This window comes from Cannabis sativa, chromosome 9 (assembly GCF_029168945.1).
Source record: "Cannabis sativa cultivar Pink pepper isolate KNU-18-1 chromosome 9, ASM2916894v1, whole genome shotgun sequence".
NCBI lineage: Eukaryota > Viridiplantae > Streptophyta > Magnoliopsida > Rosales > Cannabaceae > Cannabis > Cannabis sativa.
Window position 1 is genome coordinate 53847686 of NC_083609.1, and position 17734 is coordinate 53865419.

At 30.6% G+C, this 17734-nt stretch overlaps 1 protein-coding gene across 1 annotated transcript; it reads left to right on the forward strand.

The window, feature by feature from the left end:
- Window positions 1–625: 625 nt before the first annotated feature.
- LOC133031487 (uncharacterized) lies at window positions 626–1891 on the forward strand. The gene is made up of 2 exons (XM_061104997.1): window positions 626–1328; window positions 1422–1891. The coding sequence occupies exons 1-2, from the start codon at window positions 626–628 to the stop codon at window positions 1889–1891; spliced, it is 1173 nt and encodes a 390-aa protein (XP_060960980.1).
- The last annotated feature ends 15843 nt before the right edge of the window (window positions 1892–17734 follow it).

The following is a 17734-nucleotide window of genomic DNA, read 5'->3' on the forward strand; positions in this document are numbered from 1 at the left end:
TTACGACATATCAACCAAACAGTCGACACAGCAAATGCGATCAAAAATAAAAGGTTAAGCAAAAATTACCTTTCGCAGTGTAATCGACGACATGTACATCTTCATCGTCTTCCTCTGCCTTTCCTAGTCGCACCACCAAAAGCTACCAAAATAGGTAATTATAAAAATTAAAAATACATAATTGATTATTATACAAAAATACTTTCAATAATTATGTGAGAAAATCATTTTTTATACGTATATTTGTCAACAAAAAAAAAAAATACTTAGAATATTCAAAACTGTTTATAGCAAAAGTTACATTTGCATTGATTGATGACAGTTTGATATGGAAGATCCAAGAACAGTTATGATATTTTATAATGGACAATGAGTGGACAAAACAAACTACACAGATTTTAAAGTGACAGGGATATTAATACCATCAAAATGTTCTTACAACCTACTTGCACAAACAATATGTTCCACTTTGGGTTTGGACAGAAGTAAACAAAACATTGATGTTCAATTCCAAATTAAATTAGGAATACCACCCATGAAGATTATAGATGACAATGGCTGCAAATTTTATGAACAAATCAGAAAAAAAAAAAAAAAAGATGATGATGAGACCAAATACCCTATGATGGTAAACCTTTCGACAGCCATTCCAACAGAAAATATTGGTAACAACTCCATCAATCACGACTACTCTGAACATACAATGCAAATCACCCAAGCTATACCTACAAGGACAGAGTATGCACAAAACATGGCAGACTTCGTAATCAATCAAGTTGAAAATGCAATTGAAACAAGCCAACAAGCAACAAGTCAGGTGATCTCAGATCCTCATGTTGATAACATATTTGTTGGACAAGTTTTTTCAAACAAAGAAACTCTACAAAATGTTGTCAGTCTATACTCTATAAGAAGAAATCAACCCTTCAAGGTAAAGAGATCCTCCAAACTTGACTATAAGCTAGTTTGCATCGATGAAAATTGTACATGGAGTTTCTTGGCATCAAAACATGGAAAAACAAACATGTTCAAAATCAGAAAGATTCAGCATTCTCATACATGCTCAATAGATGTCACATCTGTAGACCATCCTAATGCAACAAGCAACCTGATTGGTAGTGTAATAAGAACCAAATTTGTAAAGCCAAAGAGAGACTACACACCAAATAAAATAGTGGATGACATGGCAGATGACTATTGTGTCTCCATATCTTACCAAAAAGCATGGAGGGCTAGAGAAAAAGCTATTGTAGATGCAAGATGCTGTCCACACGAATCGTACTCTGAAATACCAAGAATCTTATACATGATGGAAAAATGCAACCCATGTACTACTTGACAACCCTAAAACCAAGTTTTCCAAACAAAATTATAAAATATAATATACTAAATGGTTTATTGAATTACAGGAACAATCACAGACCTTGTCACAGACGAAAATGACCACTTCAAATACATATACTTCGCAATAGGTGCTTCCATCAAAGGTTGGCAACACTGCAATCCAATAATAGTCACGGATGGTACTTTCTTAAAAAATCAACATGGTGCAGCATTATTAATAGCTAGTGCACAAAATGCAAATAGACACATATTTCCACTAGCATTTGCAATAGTAGACTCTAAGAATGACACTTCATGGAACTGGTTCTTCAGCAAGCTAAAAGAATCATACAGTGAAAGAGAAGGGCAGTGCATTATTTCAGACAGACATGAAAGTATTGCGAAAGCAGCAAATACAAACTTCTCAAACCTCATGCATGGGGTTTGTTGCTACCACTTGCTAAAAAATATCAAGACCAAGTTCAAAAATGGTGGAGATGAACTCAAGAATGCATTCAATGGAGCTTCCAAAGCTTACAATGCTGCTGAATATGAAAAAAAAACATGAGAGATTTAGACAATATTCATAGCGGCATAAGAGACTATCTGGTCAACGAAGTTGGAAACAGTAAGTGGACAAGGTTATACAGCCAAAACAAGTGATACAAAACAATGACATCGAACATCGCAGAATCTGTGAATGCAGCACTCAAAGAAGTAAGAGAGTTACCAATAGCAACTTTACTATAATGTCTTCACTCTTTGGTTCAAAAATGGTATTGGGACAACAAGAATAGAACATTGTCTACATTCACATACTTGGCACAAAAACCAGAGAAAAGTCTACGTAAAGAACGAGATATGAGCTTAAAGTACAAGGTAACATATCTGCCTTATAAAAATTATTCCATATTTATTTGAAATAGACGTACTGGTTTATTTTTGCACTCATTACTGAAAAAAAATCACTTTATTGTCTCATACAGTTATTAAATAAACTTATTAGTCTATTGCTGCATATCCAAAATCAAACCCGTTTGTATACCAATAAACATGCTTAATTTTTTTTTACATGCAATCAAGAATGTAACTAATATAACTACTTGCACAGGTGGAAACATCAAATCTGGTTGTATACAAAGTACATGATTGTACCGACTCATACATAATAAACCTGGAAAAAAAACCTTCAGCTGTCAAAAATTTGAATATGATGAAATGCCTTGCTCACATGCAATGGTTGTGTTAACGAAAAAGAATCTATCATGCAACAGCTACTGCTCATACTACTACACGAAAAAAAACTTTTTTTCTCAACATATGAAGATAATATCTTCCCACTAGTAGATTCTACAACTTGGGATGTACCGGATCATATAAAAGATATGATTGTTCTACCCCCAACACACAAGAGGCCAGCAGGGCGGCCAAAAAAACAAAGTTACAAAGGTGTGCTGGAAACAAAAACACAGGTCAAATGTGGGGCATGCAACCAAAAAGGACACAACAAAAGATTGTGCAAAACTGAACCAGTTCCAAAGCCAACACGAAAGAGAAAGAACATCAGTACTTAAAAAAAATAACATTTTTTTCACAACATTTGATACTTACAGTAATAAGTAGTACATTAGTACTATGTCTTAGACTATTATGAACATAATGGTTCCTCTGATTTTACAAAAACAAAAACTTGTCAAAAAAATAAACAAACATGTTACCCATATCCATCTATTTTAGGTTTTATATTTTGTTATAATGATCTTCAAATGAAAATTAATGTGCATTTTTTTTTTAAAAAAAAAAATTAATATATCTATTACCTATTCGTATCCTCACACCAATTAAAAAAAATATGTACCTGTTACCCTCTCATATCGATATGTACACAAGAAAATTATCTGATGATAGTGATTTGTTTCCTGAAAAAAAAAATCAATTTTAATTAGATTGATCATCGATCGAAAACGTAAACTAATTAGTTGCTTAAGTACACAAAAATTTCATTTACACAAAATAATGTTCCATAACATACAAGGTTCATATACAATCCAAAAAAAACATGTCACCACCTAATTAAGTGTTCCAAACCAAAAGAAACCTTGCACACACAACAGTTACATAAAACCAAAAGCTACATGTTAAAGTTTGCAAAATACTACATGTGCTAATTACAAACATTAGAAAAATACAAACAATATAGTCCAAACTAAAGATAGTAATTGTAACACTAATCATCCAATCTTCAAAGCTCCCCTAGTAGCTTTGGGCATCTTTCTAGTAAACGCTGAACCAGATTCATATCCATTCAACTCCTTCTTCATAGCATACACGAAAAGCTCAACGCACATCTTCTTTCGAACGAAATCCATATTCAAAGTTTTGGGGACATTGTTGATCATTTCATGTATAAAGTATTTAGCATACTTTATAACGAATACACCACAGTCACTACAAAAAAAAAAAGAATAAGAATAACAGTCAGAACGATCGTAAACTAAAATGTTAATAAAAAAAAATAATAAAGTATACAATATAGTTACCATTGATCTTGTTGAGGTAATTTATCTATAAAAATAATTTCTAAAGGATCTGTATCCTTCACTCCATGAAAATACTGAGTGCTCTTGTCAATATCCGACCTCCGACCATAGAAATCCACATGAGACAATAAAATGGCAAAATAACAGCAAATGCATTCACAAAACTACGACTGTCCTTAAACTTTTCACGCCTCAAAGAATTGCACACCTTAAGACTTCTCATCTTGATGTCAAAGATGCACAAAATCCAATGTGCCAAAGCCATTACATTGACTGGAAATAGCATGAAATCTAAAACGAACCACGGTTTACCACACAACAAACCAAATCCCGCAATATACGAAGCTGCCTTAGTATCCCGAGGAACAGAATTAATATCCTCATCATTTGCACAAAACTTATTGTACAAATCAAATATATGGGCTGCAAAAAAACAATCAGAGATTCTGGCAGCAACCCTCACACTTTTGTCATACTTAATTTGCTTCCTCAAGTAATAAAAGCACACATCAATATGCTGCACCACGTAGAACATAAAAAAAACATAAATTATAAACACACAAAAAAACTCAAAACAAACAAAAAAAACAAATCACATTAATATATCATAAGAAAAATACTAACAGAACATGATAAATTCCTCCTCGGGGTTCTCAGATCGTAAAACCATATTTTATCGTTAACCTTCACAACAACAAAATTTAACAGCACCTTCAATACTCGATACTCTTGTTTGAACTTCTTCAATTTGTTTTTATCATTGAAACCAACATTAAACCATTGCTCAAATGATTTAACTTGAAGTTCATCTGGCATGACCATCAATCCATTTGAAAACGGAAACAATCCATACACTTCACCCGTTGGTTTACCACTGCTGGCCGAACCAAAATTTGTTGTGTAAGGACTCTTCATTACAGATCGAGGCTTCGCAGGCCTTTTAACAACCTTAGACGTAAAATCCACAGTCAAACCCTACCAACAAACACAACAAACACAAATTTAAAAAATAAAAATAATAATAAGAAAATAAACTAAAAAGTTTCAATAATAAGTACGTAAACAAAATGACGTAATTAAACATTTATAACATGGAACCTTTGCATTATTCCTCTGATTAGGAGCCATTATTTCATTGTGCAACACCTTACCCTACAAAAAAAAAACAGTTTTAAAAAAAAAATAATAAAACACAACTCAAAAAAAAAAAAAAATACTCTAATAATCCATAACAATTACCAAACACGAACATAAAAATACCTTAGCAATTTTTTCCTCAATATCATTGATCTTCTCTAAAGCAAATAGTGTTATACTATCCTCCGTACCTTGACTATCACCCAACTTTTTAGTTACAGCTACAGTACACTCTTAAGTTTCATCATAAATCACCTTATCATCAGCAACCTTCTCATTTACACCCCCACCAACTACCTCCTTGCCTTCTTTGACAGCTGACTCACCAGCACTCACTCCACCACTAGATGCACCAACATTACCTCCACCTTTAACTTCCTTGGCACCAACCTCATCACCACCAATACCCTGCAAAAAACAAAATAAAATATAAAAAAATAAATTATCAATATGCAAATATATATATAACTCACATAACAAAATATATAAATAAAACACAAACTATAACCTTGTCATCGCTATCATTATCATCTTCCCTTAACTTGTTAGCCCGTTTTTGAACATCTCATGATCATCATCAACCACTTCTTTCTTGTAACGTCCCCGCTTCAAGCCTCCATTGGGCCCTTCCACCCACGGAATGAATGGCTCTTATACACGAGTACGCCACTCTTGCTGCTTCCTGGATTGATGACTGACCCTACAGACCAACACGAGTGTTTCCAGCATGCTTTGTCCTCACTCGCATGCTTCCTGGGAAAACTTCCCAGGAGGTCACCCATCCTTAAATTGCTCCAGGCCAAGCACGCTTAACTGTGGAGTTCTTTCGAGATGGGCTACCGAAAAACAAGATGCACCTTGTTGATATAGGTAGTACCAATCAATCCATTTAAGCCCTCTTAAACTGTGTAGTCCCATACCTACACAAGCCTCTAATCATCCCACTCGACCTTCCCTGTGCGGTGTGGGATTGCACAACCTACCCGCATTTCCCCTTACGGATCACGAGACTACTGACTGTCACAATCACCCCCCCTTACGGGGTCCGACGTCCTCGTCGACCACACTTCCGGCTGGGTCAAGGCTCTGATACCATTTGTAACGTCCCCGCTTCAAGCCTCCATTGGGCCCTTCCACCCACGGAATGAATGGCTCTTATACACGAGTACGCCACTCTTGCTGCTTCCTGGATTGATGACTGACCCTACAGACCAACACGAGTGTTTCCAGCATGCTTTGTCCTCACTCGCATGCTTCCTGGGAAAACTTCCCAGGAGGTCACCCATCCTTAAATTGCTCCAGGCCAAGCACGCTTAACTGTGGAGTTCTTTCGAGATGGGCTACCGAAAAACAAGATGCACCTTGTTGATATAGGTAGTACCAAACAATCCATTTAAGCCCTCTTAAACTGTGTAGTCCCATACCTACACAGTCTCAGAATCATCCCACTTGACCTTCCCCAGGCGGTGTGGGATTGCACAGCTTACCCGGTATTTCCCCTTACGGATCACGAGACTACTGACTGTCACATTTCTTATCATCGTTCCCATTATCATCACTAGGTTGTGATGTAATAAAACACATTATATCAAAAGTAGGCTGACTACCGCCATCATTCTGCAATAAAAAATAAATCATAAACCAAATTGTTACTGATGTTTAAATATAACAAGTAAACTACAAAACTAAAACTACAATAAAAACATAAAAAAAAAAAGTTACCTTATTCTCTACAATCGTATCATCTAAAACTTCCTCAACCTGTATATAATTTCACATTACACTACAAAATAATAAAAATAATCCTAATACGTTACATAATAATTTACATCAATATTAAAATTTAAAAAAGTTACTTTATTATCTACCAACATTTCATCTTCAACTTTTTCAACCTAAAAAAAGGTTTAACTTTAGATTACAAATATTATAAAAAATAATCAAAAAAGTTTACACATAAACAGGATACCACAAAAAAAATAAACAACATTAGAAAAAAAAAATTTATAAAAAATAATAAAAACAGTTTACATAAAAACCAATAATTAATCTAACAACTAATTAAAAAACAGTAAACTTATTAGTTTCTTCTTTAACTAATATTACCTCCACAACTAGCTCCTCTTCATTTGTCAAAACAAGGTCATCATCATTCTGAAATAAAATACAAGACACACAATAAAAACTCAGCATTATAACTAATCACATACTCAATAAATAAAAATAGCAAACAAACAATAATAATAGACACTATCAAATAAAAATAATATGTAAAAAATACCATGTTAAAAGTATCCTCATCACTGACTACAACATTTCCACCATCATTTCCACTTATAAAACAATTTCTCAACTCATTGAACTTCATGTCCAAATAAAACTTCAAACTTCCATCAATTTTTGCATCAATAAGACTTTATATTCAACTCACATTCCTTAACACTACACTTCATCTCATTCTTCAACAAACTCAAAGACTCATCAAATTTTGTTTGATTACCAACAAGCATCTTCACGTTGTTCCTTAACTCTACTAGATCAGACTTCCCCACACCATAACTTCTCTGTATACTAGAAAGGTCACCTTTCTCATAATGCTTCCTTTCTAATGGCTCATCATCAAAATCATCTTCAGAAGTTTCTACCACGGGGAAATCAAAACTTTCAAGTTTCATCATCTTTCTTTCAACATCAATGGGGAGAATAGCTTGAGCTTTCAGTTACAAATAAAAAATGAGAAAAGTAAGCAGATAAGTTTACAAAAATATATCACAGCAATAAACAGAAACAACAACATGATTTTAATAAATATTTATTTACCTTTGATGACATGAAAATTTTCCTATCCAGCTCCCCAGAGTTAGGATTTCCAGTACTTGACCACCTACAAATCCTATACTCTTCCGAAGCATCATATTGGCATATAGAGGCCTTAAGACATAAAGGAATGGTTTCATATAACCAGACCATAAACGCATAAGGGAAATCAGGTAACTTGTATGTTTTACTATTTTCTTTCGTCTGTTTGCATTTCACCTTAGCTTTTCCCTTACCACAAGAATCATCAGACAAATCTGTTCTTTTACGCCCTCAAAGCAATCATCAAATTGTGCAATGTAAGATAAAAAACAATTTTCCCCAAGGGAAACTATCATATTCACCAAGCCCCACAATATTCATCAACTCATCAAAAACCTTTTTCTTGCGGGACTACAAATCAACCCATTTGTAAGAAGGTACAAAATTGCCATTTTAACAGCATACTCATCACTCTTGAACCCACTAAACATAAATCTTTGTTCAACCGCACCATGAGTAACTTGCTGCTCAAAAAAATACTTATCGACAAATGTATTCTCCCTTTTTGCATACTTTTTCATATCGTTATCACCATTACACAGTAAACCAGTTATGACCGCAAACTCAGCCAAACTAAACCTAAAATTTTCACAACCAAACTTAAACCACATCTCCTTCCCATTTTTTGATGTACCTCCCTAAGTAGAGCATTATGTAATAACTGAGGCTGATATAAAATTGGTTTCATGTCTAACAAATGACCAAAACATGATTTACAAAAAAGCCTAATTTGTTCAGGGCTCAACTTAGCATTGATATTTGCAATCACTTTGTTCTCCAATGTATTAGGGAAGAAAATCATCTAATCCTTAACACGACTCTCAGGTTTAAAATATTGCTCCCACTCCTACAAAAGAAATAAACACATAAATCAACATACAGATACTGTAAACTATTATGTAAACAGAAATAATAAGAAAACCACTTTTCTGACTATACATAATAAACTAATACGTATACACATTTTACCAAAACTAAAACACAAAAACAAAATAGTCCAAACATTTCACTGTCTAAAAAAAATAACTTCAATAAGCTTCATCCCAACTATATAAACAAAAAACAAAAACAAATCAACCTAAAAAAAAAAAACAAGTCAAGAAAAACAAAAATAAAGAAATATAACTTAACAAGCCTTACTACACAACGGTTAGAATCTACTTAGAATCACTTTTCTGATTATATATAATAAACTAATACGTATACTTATTTTACCAAAACTAAACCACAAAATCAAATAGACCAAACATTTCACTCTCTAAAAAAAATAAATTCAATACATATTTAAAAATTATAGTTGAATCGAATGTGAAAACTTATGAAAATGCTAAAAATTTAAAACACTAATTAAATAATTTTGCTTTTGCAAAATGGGAAAATTAAACTTATAAAGTGAATACACCAACACAGATTTAACCCATTTATAAAAATTGTCTTATCTCATCTTGTATTTAACTCATTTACTAGTGTCAAAATGTGTACTGTCTACTATTAGATTAGGAATCCCGAGAGACCTCACACCACTACCTATCAATCACTATACAATTAAGCTTTATCCCAAATATATAAACAAACAACAATATATATCCCTAGAAAAGCCTAACACAAACAAAATCAACAAAAATAAAAAATAAAACACATGCAAATAGATTATATACATTTTAAATAAAAATCTTAACCCATAAATCCATCAAAACAAAAATTAAATCAAAAAATAAACCAAAAAACTTACAATAAAATAAAAATTATATATGCAAATTGAAAACCAAAAATAAACAAACTAAATAACCAAAAACATAACAATTACAAAAACAAATTAATATTTGAAATGTATATACTAAAATTTATTGAAAAATAAAAAAACAATAAAAAATCCATAGAAAACCCTAAGACAACCAAAAATCAACAAAAGAAAAAAAAACACATGCAAAAACTTAAGTTGAAAACTGAAAAAAAAAAAAAAAACAAAAAGCCAAAAACAAATTTGTAAACCATAAATCCATCAAACCAAAAATCAGAAAATAAACCAAACAAATTACAATAAAATATAAATTATATATACTTTAATACTATCTGGAATTACAATCTCCAAATCGTCACTATCATATTCAACATCGTCTTCTTCAACCACCTGCTTCATCTTTTTCAACAGACGATCTGCAGATTTTCCCTTCTTAGACCCAGCATTGTTCCTCTTCCTCTTCGAAGAAAGATCAGACTCTCCACTATCACTACCCTCACACATTGTTTCTTTTGATTTGTTCTTCGGATTCATCGCCTTGGAGGACGCGGATGGAGAAGTAGACGAACGTGTTTTCACCATTACTAAACATTTAGAGAGAAGAAATGAAATTAGGAAAAAAAAATAAAATAACACTTATATTGATAGAAATAGAGGCAGTTTGGGAGGTTTACAACCCACTTTTTGGGTAAAAGTTTAAAAAAATTCAAAAACTGAAAAACGTGCCTGCGCGCCCACTTTGACATGACCTCCTCATCCACTAAGCGTGCTCAAGAAGCCAAAACATAAAGAAATGGCATAAAATGAAAAACGGTAAAACTAACGGTATATTCAATAATTTAAAAAGAAATGTTATTATTAGAATTAAATGGAAAAAAAACGTGTCCACATGTAATTTTCCCAATTTAAAATTATAAAAACAAACAAAATGAAGAATTATAGAATAAAATATTACAAAAAGGGCAAACAAAAAGGTGTGAACGATGATACTAATTAATAAGCAGAGAAAAGACCAACATCGACAATCAACATATACAGTTACAGAGTGAGAGTAAAGAACCTTATAAAGATTTTCATTAGAAATGTCTTCAAGAGTCCAAGAAAACACAGTCTGAGTGAAGCCATCATCAGCAGAGTCTAAATCTTGCATTCTCGTATCTGAAGTTTCCCCACCTTCCATCATCATTTCTTTACCACCTTAACCCATTTTCATTTTTGAAGGAAAATATGTTTCTTGAGTCCGAAGCTTCGTGAAAACAATGAACAAAAATATAGATATATATATGTATACTGACATTCATCTTCAGATTACACAGATTTTGTAATGTCCATTTTTGAATGAAGAATTGTAATTGTTCATATTTATTACACTGATCACATTTAAAGCCACTGATGAAATGGGTTGTTTTTGTGATATTTAAATATAAAAACAAAAGAAATAATTTTTCAAAAAATAATTATATAATAATAAATTAAAGAAAAAAAATGTAAAAAAATTCATACAAAACGGGAGTCCCCAGAGGTAGTGTTGTTTTTTGATAATAAGAATTGGAGATATCATTCTCAAAAGCTATAAGGAAATATGATTTATGGTGTAATCTCTCAATACTCATTAACTTACTAACTCGAGCAAACATAATCGTCAATGTTGCTCAATACAATTTCCCAATCCCAGCCCTCTCTCTCTCAGATATCTCTCTATTGTGTTGTGTCTTTCTTGTTCTTGCACGTATTCTTGTGTTTCTATTCTCTTATGAAATGAGAGGAGTAGTCTCTTTATATAGGCTAAAGGACCTAATAATACTTGTTGTCCTTTTTGACAGTTAAGTCAGTTATATTGTGTATTCTTTGTTCGTATTGTTTTGATTGGTTTTTTTTCATATTATTTTACTTAATAAGTGAAATTCCCTATATTAATTTGCTTTGATCTATTTTTGGTGTAATTTATAGTTAATTATTGAATTGAATAAAACAAATTAGTTTAGACTAAAATTAATTATTATTTAGGTGAAATGAGAATGAGAAAAATGGAAAAATTCAGGGGAAAGTCAAAAATTTGGCAATTAACTTTTACTAGAATTGTATGCTAAAATTAAATAAAGTGATAAGAGCACTCCCAACAGATTTTTTACTTTATCTTTTATAATACCTTACTAAAACTCTACTTTTTTTATTATTATTATTTTACCTCAAACTTTTACATTATATCATACATCAGCTTCTCTATTTTTATCTTCATATATATCATTTAAATATTATTATTTTCAATACACATTTATATAAAATTATAGAGAAAAATCATTAAAATAAATAAAGAGATGGTATGAGAGAGGAGTGAGAGAGTAAAATAATAATAAAATAAATATAACTCAATGAATAGTTGTAGCTACATTTAGAGAAGCTACAATACCATTTTTTAAAATAACTTTAGAGTAGCTCATTTGATGTATGGGCTATTTGACCATTTAGAGAGTACAAATTAAGCATCAATTTTCCTTGGGTCATACAAGGTAAATAAAATATTTCTATACCATCTACACATCACATTTTTCCAAAGTTTGGATCATTCAAGCATTTCTACTAATCTTATTTTTTTAAAAAATCAAGATTAGCTAACAACTTACAATTGATGATCAAGCAAAAGTAGGTAGACAAATATTAAGCATCCTTGAATGAACAAAACTTATTACCAAAAATATTTATAAAACATTAATAAAATTCACAATCCAAGATTCATTAAAAGTTCTAACTACAAGAAAATTAGTTCATGCTGAAGATTATAAAGAACAATACCCAAATGAAATAAAGAAGTATAAAAATAAAATACAAAGGATTAAAGTAGTAGAAGAAACAATGTGGATGACTCCTCCTTCTTCCTTCTTTCTTGTGCACTCATTTTCTTCTTATTCTTCTTTTTTTTCTTTATTTCCTTAGTATTTTCAATAATGGTGGCTGCTATGAAACTGTGTTCCCCCAAATGGTGTAATGGAGGCTAGGTAATATTATCCCTCTTTTCCATAGAAATACATTTCATAAAATTAATTCCACATAAACCTTATGAATTTTCTAGAAATTTCCTCATAAATTAGCCACAATTCATATGTATTCATGCTACCTCAGCTAATTTTTGCCACATCAATTAATGAATTGTCACGTCATCTTTTTTCTACATTAATTTCAACATTCAGTTGTTAGACATTTATATGTATAAACTGAAATATATATGTTTAAGTATAAAGTGCGGAATTAATCAAACATATATGCACTATAATTTAAGGATCGAAATACCTCCAGCCATTGATTCTTTGAGCATTAATCCCACATAAGCTTGATCTGCAAAAGAAACCGATTGATGTGGGTAATCGGGCTTCCTCGCTCTCTCAACTCTCTTTAGATGGATTTTGCTGTTATGAACAGAATGAGTGAGGAGCTCGGGGACCGAGACCCTATATTTATAGGTGAGATACTCCATCAGTATCTGCGCCACATTAATTGTCAGAATATTTTGACAATTAATTCAGGAAATCAAATCAGGTAATGAATATAGAAATCTGACCATATATAGAATATTACGTAATTGATTTTGTCCAGATTCAATGAATATAAAATATTCATTTATCAGAAAATCAATTATTTATTTATTTCCTTAAATAGAAATTTATTTCTTTATATAGAAATAGATTTCCTTAAATAAAAAATATTCTTACATTCTCCCACTTGGTCAGCATTTAGACTAAAACATTCAAACCCAAACGTTCCTCATTATATAATAAACATACGAATCATAGCGACATGTCCTCATTATAAGTCGAGTATTATCTTCCGTGTATTACGATATATTTATTATATAACAATGTACTTTATGTGGCAATGTACTTAAGTGAATAAACCCTAACCCTTATGTTTATTCAGGTCCTCTTACGATAATTTTCTCAGATGAAATTAAGGTGCACATAAATATGAGAAAATATCGAAATTAGAGTTTCATTAAATAATTTTTGGTTGTACAAATAAAAAAACTGCACATGGGTTAACTGAATCCCATCTTTACTTTATGATCCTTGAATTTGTGTTGCGGCATGCCTTTAGTCAAGGATCTATGCGATGACCCAATTCAGTTTGCGTGATTAATGACCACTTATCACGCCTTTTTATGGCTAAATACTTAATGTCGATATGCTAGCTTCGACCAGTACTCTTAGAGTTATTAGCCATAAATATTGTAGCTGAATTTATCGCAAAATTTTCTTAATGGCCTAATGAAACTGTAATTCTGAACTCTAGGCCTACTATGAAACTCTATAATACATCATACGAGATGTATCCTCAAAACAATAAATGAATCTGACTTCTATAGTGGAAATAGCAATCAAGATTCTCTACAATATAACTTACTGGTAATCTTAAGGTCGTAATAAAATATTGATTTACGTGAATCAATACAACCAGTGAAGTACGTTAGAATCTAATTGGTTAACTATATTTCCAGATGGTCAATTCATCTTAACAAAATATGTATGAATATAATTTCAGTATCTTAAAGACACCTCATCACTTTGTATGAAGAATAAAGTGGTCTTAACTTTAGTTATTCTGATACTACTTAACGATCCTGAAACAAATGTAATGCAAAGTCTTATTCAGACTTTTAGGCATACATTAGGCTTCTAAAATAGAAGCAAATGAATGTTCTTAATTTATTCTCACTCCAGATCATTTTTCAGATGCTGGTTCGAGTTGAATTTATCACACTTAAAGATAAAAGTTATATCAGATGAATAATACATAATTTTATTTAATCAGAGATGCTGTGGCTACTCTCTAATTAATTAAAATTATATATATATATTATTTATATTCCTTATCTCAAAATAATAATTTGAGATATGAATTATTTCAACTCATATAGAAAACTTTTATCATCATTTGCAAGTAACATATTGTCTACGTATAAAACAAATATTACTCCCACTAACCTTCTGGTATATAATTATTTCCATAATTCTCTTTTCAAACCTAAAGGAAAAGATGATTTAATACCAATTTGTGAGATGTTTGTTTTAATCTACAGGTAGACACTTTAAGCTTGCATATGTTCACCACTATTAGAGAAAAATCTTTATGGCAGTCTATATACCTTCTCCTCTAGTTCACTATTTGGAATTGATTAATGAATTAAAACAAGCAACAAATGCCAAGGTCTATAATAGAATCATTTATAAAAACAAGTGAGAATGTAAATCTCCTTTGTTATTGATTCTTAGTTCAAAATGAACTTCTTAGTAATGAATATTCTTTTATATCTTTATGTTTCTCAATGTTGCCTAATGAATATTATTGGTGGAAAAAATCTATGCTTAATTAATGTTCTCCACCCCATTAGGCAACTTTACTAAAGATAAACTTTATTACTCTTTAAGATATTCATTTCTTCATTCATGGCATATTGTACTACAACTTCAATTCCTTATCATTCTATAATTTAATTTATGTCTCAAATTAATATTGTAGTTGAACTCTTATTGTACAAAATGTAATCACTAGAAAACATTGATCTTATTGTTCTAATAAGTCATCTTAAGGATGGACCAACAAACTCTTAAAAGAGCAAATGGTTCAATATACATGTTATTATAAGCAATTACTAAATAACATAACTTATTAGAATTTTATCAATGACTTGTAGATTATTAATGATTAGTTATGAATTCTCAATAACCATTAACCTTAAGGGTTGTTGTGAATCATAATTAATCTAGCACTTGAGGTGGAAGTTTGAGAAAATATGAATGATCTTTCTTAGAAACTAGGTTCCTAGATTGATCACTCCCACTGATCAAGTCAATTCTTAATTCCACAGTTCTAGTGTTGTGAGATGGATAATAAAATATGTAACCCTTAAACCTTATAGCTTTTCAAATGAAATATGCTCATTTATGGTTTAGGGCCCAGATCTTTTCTTTGACAATTGTACTCTAACTATATATGGGTATTTATAAAATGTGTACATGTCATCAAGTCGGTTTTCAACCTTATCACAACTCAAAATATGTTTGAGAAACAACTTTGGTTAGAACACGATTCGATATGTACACCCCATTGTTGAGAATCAATAGACAAAGATTTAGGAAAGATTGGAGTTTGCTATGTAGGCTCCACCCCATGTCCAAAAAATGCTTAGTTTCTTAAATCTGTTACACACTATAATTTGGGTGTACCAAGCATATGTATCGGGCAATGAACCCATGCTTTTAAAGAAACTTTGCAAATGGACTGGGAGTTTATCCATACTCGTGAATTTTAATGTAGTATTCTCCATTTTATAATTGATCTCACTATCTTAATATGCAAAATGCACTATTTCTCTACTTAAGATTTAAATGTCTTTGAAACATATAAATCTATACTTTTGTAGAAAAATAATTTATGTGAGTAATCGTTAAAAAAGAGATGCAAAATTTGAGTCCATGTCTTCAAAATTAATTGACTTGTATGATTTCTAATATGATAGAATTCTAATATGCACCGATTTTAACTTGTTGGAATACATATTCTTAATGAATTTCACACAAGTTCTAAATAAAGTTAGTAAAATCAAGTGTAATGAATATCCCCACCATTTACTAACATTTATTCTATTCATGGATATAAGTTCCATAATTTTTGGTGCTATAATGTAGAAGAATTCTTATTAATAACACATTTCTTATTGTCAGATTGAACTTGCATATCTTTATGAGTGACATCATTTTATAGTAAAGACCTTTAAATATGTCTAAATCAAGTTTCAAAAGAAGCTTGGAACATAAAGATCTTTGCTAATTTTAAAACAAAGTCACTACTATATTGCTTGTTCCTTAAACTTCTAAATGTGAGAACTTATCTTGTCTGTGGATAAGATTTGCTCACAGTTACTGACTTTAGATTGTTATTAACACATAGTGGATTATTAACACATAGTGGATTATTTTAGATTGTTATTCCACATTCATAATTTCTTAGGTTTATTTGTAAACCTTGGAAGAAATTATGAATGTGGAATAACAATCTAAAATAATCCACTATGTGTTAATAATCACATTAACTATATTAGAATGAATTCATACACAATAAATTAAAATTTATTGGTGATAATAAAGTGTGATTTATTTTTCTTAATTATACAGTAAAAACTGTATATGCTAGATGAAGTTATCAGAATAAATTTTGAAAATTTCTACTGGTATGGAAGAAATTTATGAATAGTGATGTAATAAAATTACATATATAGTTTTGAGGTTTAAATGAATCATGTTTTTACCAATGAATAAACATGCTTACATATGAAATCTTATTAAACAAAAATTGCCTGTGGGCTAAATTTTTAATTTAATAAGATTAGATTTAGATGTAGATTATGATAGATTTACACAATTTATGAAAAACTTAAAGTTTAATATTTCTATCTCAATGAAATGTATGAAACACTTAATTATTTATAAATGTTTCAAAATTTTATACTTTATGATAAAATTATTAAATTAAATCTACATAATTTCCTGTGGAATAAATTAAGAGAATTTAATTTAACATATTAATCATGTGAATATAATAAAATCCCTGTAGGGTAAGATTATTATGTTCACATAATTCATGTCCATTATGTGATCTTAATCCACTTAATATATATAATTTTATATAATTAAGGATGCTGTGGCTACTCCCTAATTATTTAAAATTATGTGGTTCACTAGACACCAAAGTATAAACTGAAGATTAAAATTTTACTAAATCCAAAATTGCCTGTGGGCTAAATTTTAAATTTAATAAAATTAGATGAACTTTATGATAGATTTAATTAAACAATTAGTTTTGGAAAATGAAGGTTTATTATCTATCTTTAATTAAATTTATGATAACACTATTAAATTAAATCCCCATAACTCCCTGTGGGGTAAATTAAGAGAATTTAATTTAACATATTATCCTAATTAATTATACAAATATAATAAAATCCCTGTGGGGTAAAATTATTATACCTATATAATTAATTACAAGTTATGTCCATTAAGGTGAATTTTAATTAATATATAATTCTATACAAATAAGGATGCTGTGGCTACTCCCTAATTATATAAAATTATATTTTCACTTT

What these genes read in the sequence shown, in the direction of transcription:
- LOC133031487 (XM_061104997.1), top strand. Translation starts at nt 626, where the DNA reads ATGGTAAACCTTTCGACAGCCATTCCAACAGAAAATATTGGTAACAAC. An exon ending in GATGGAAAAATGCAACCCAT is followed by an intron (nt 1,329 to 1,421) that starts GTACTACTTGAC and finishes GAACAATCACAG; the next exon opens with ACCTTGTCACAGACGAAAAT.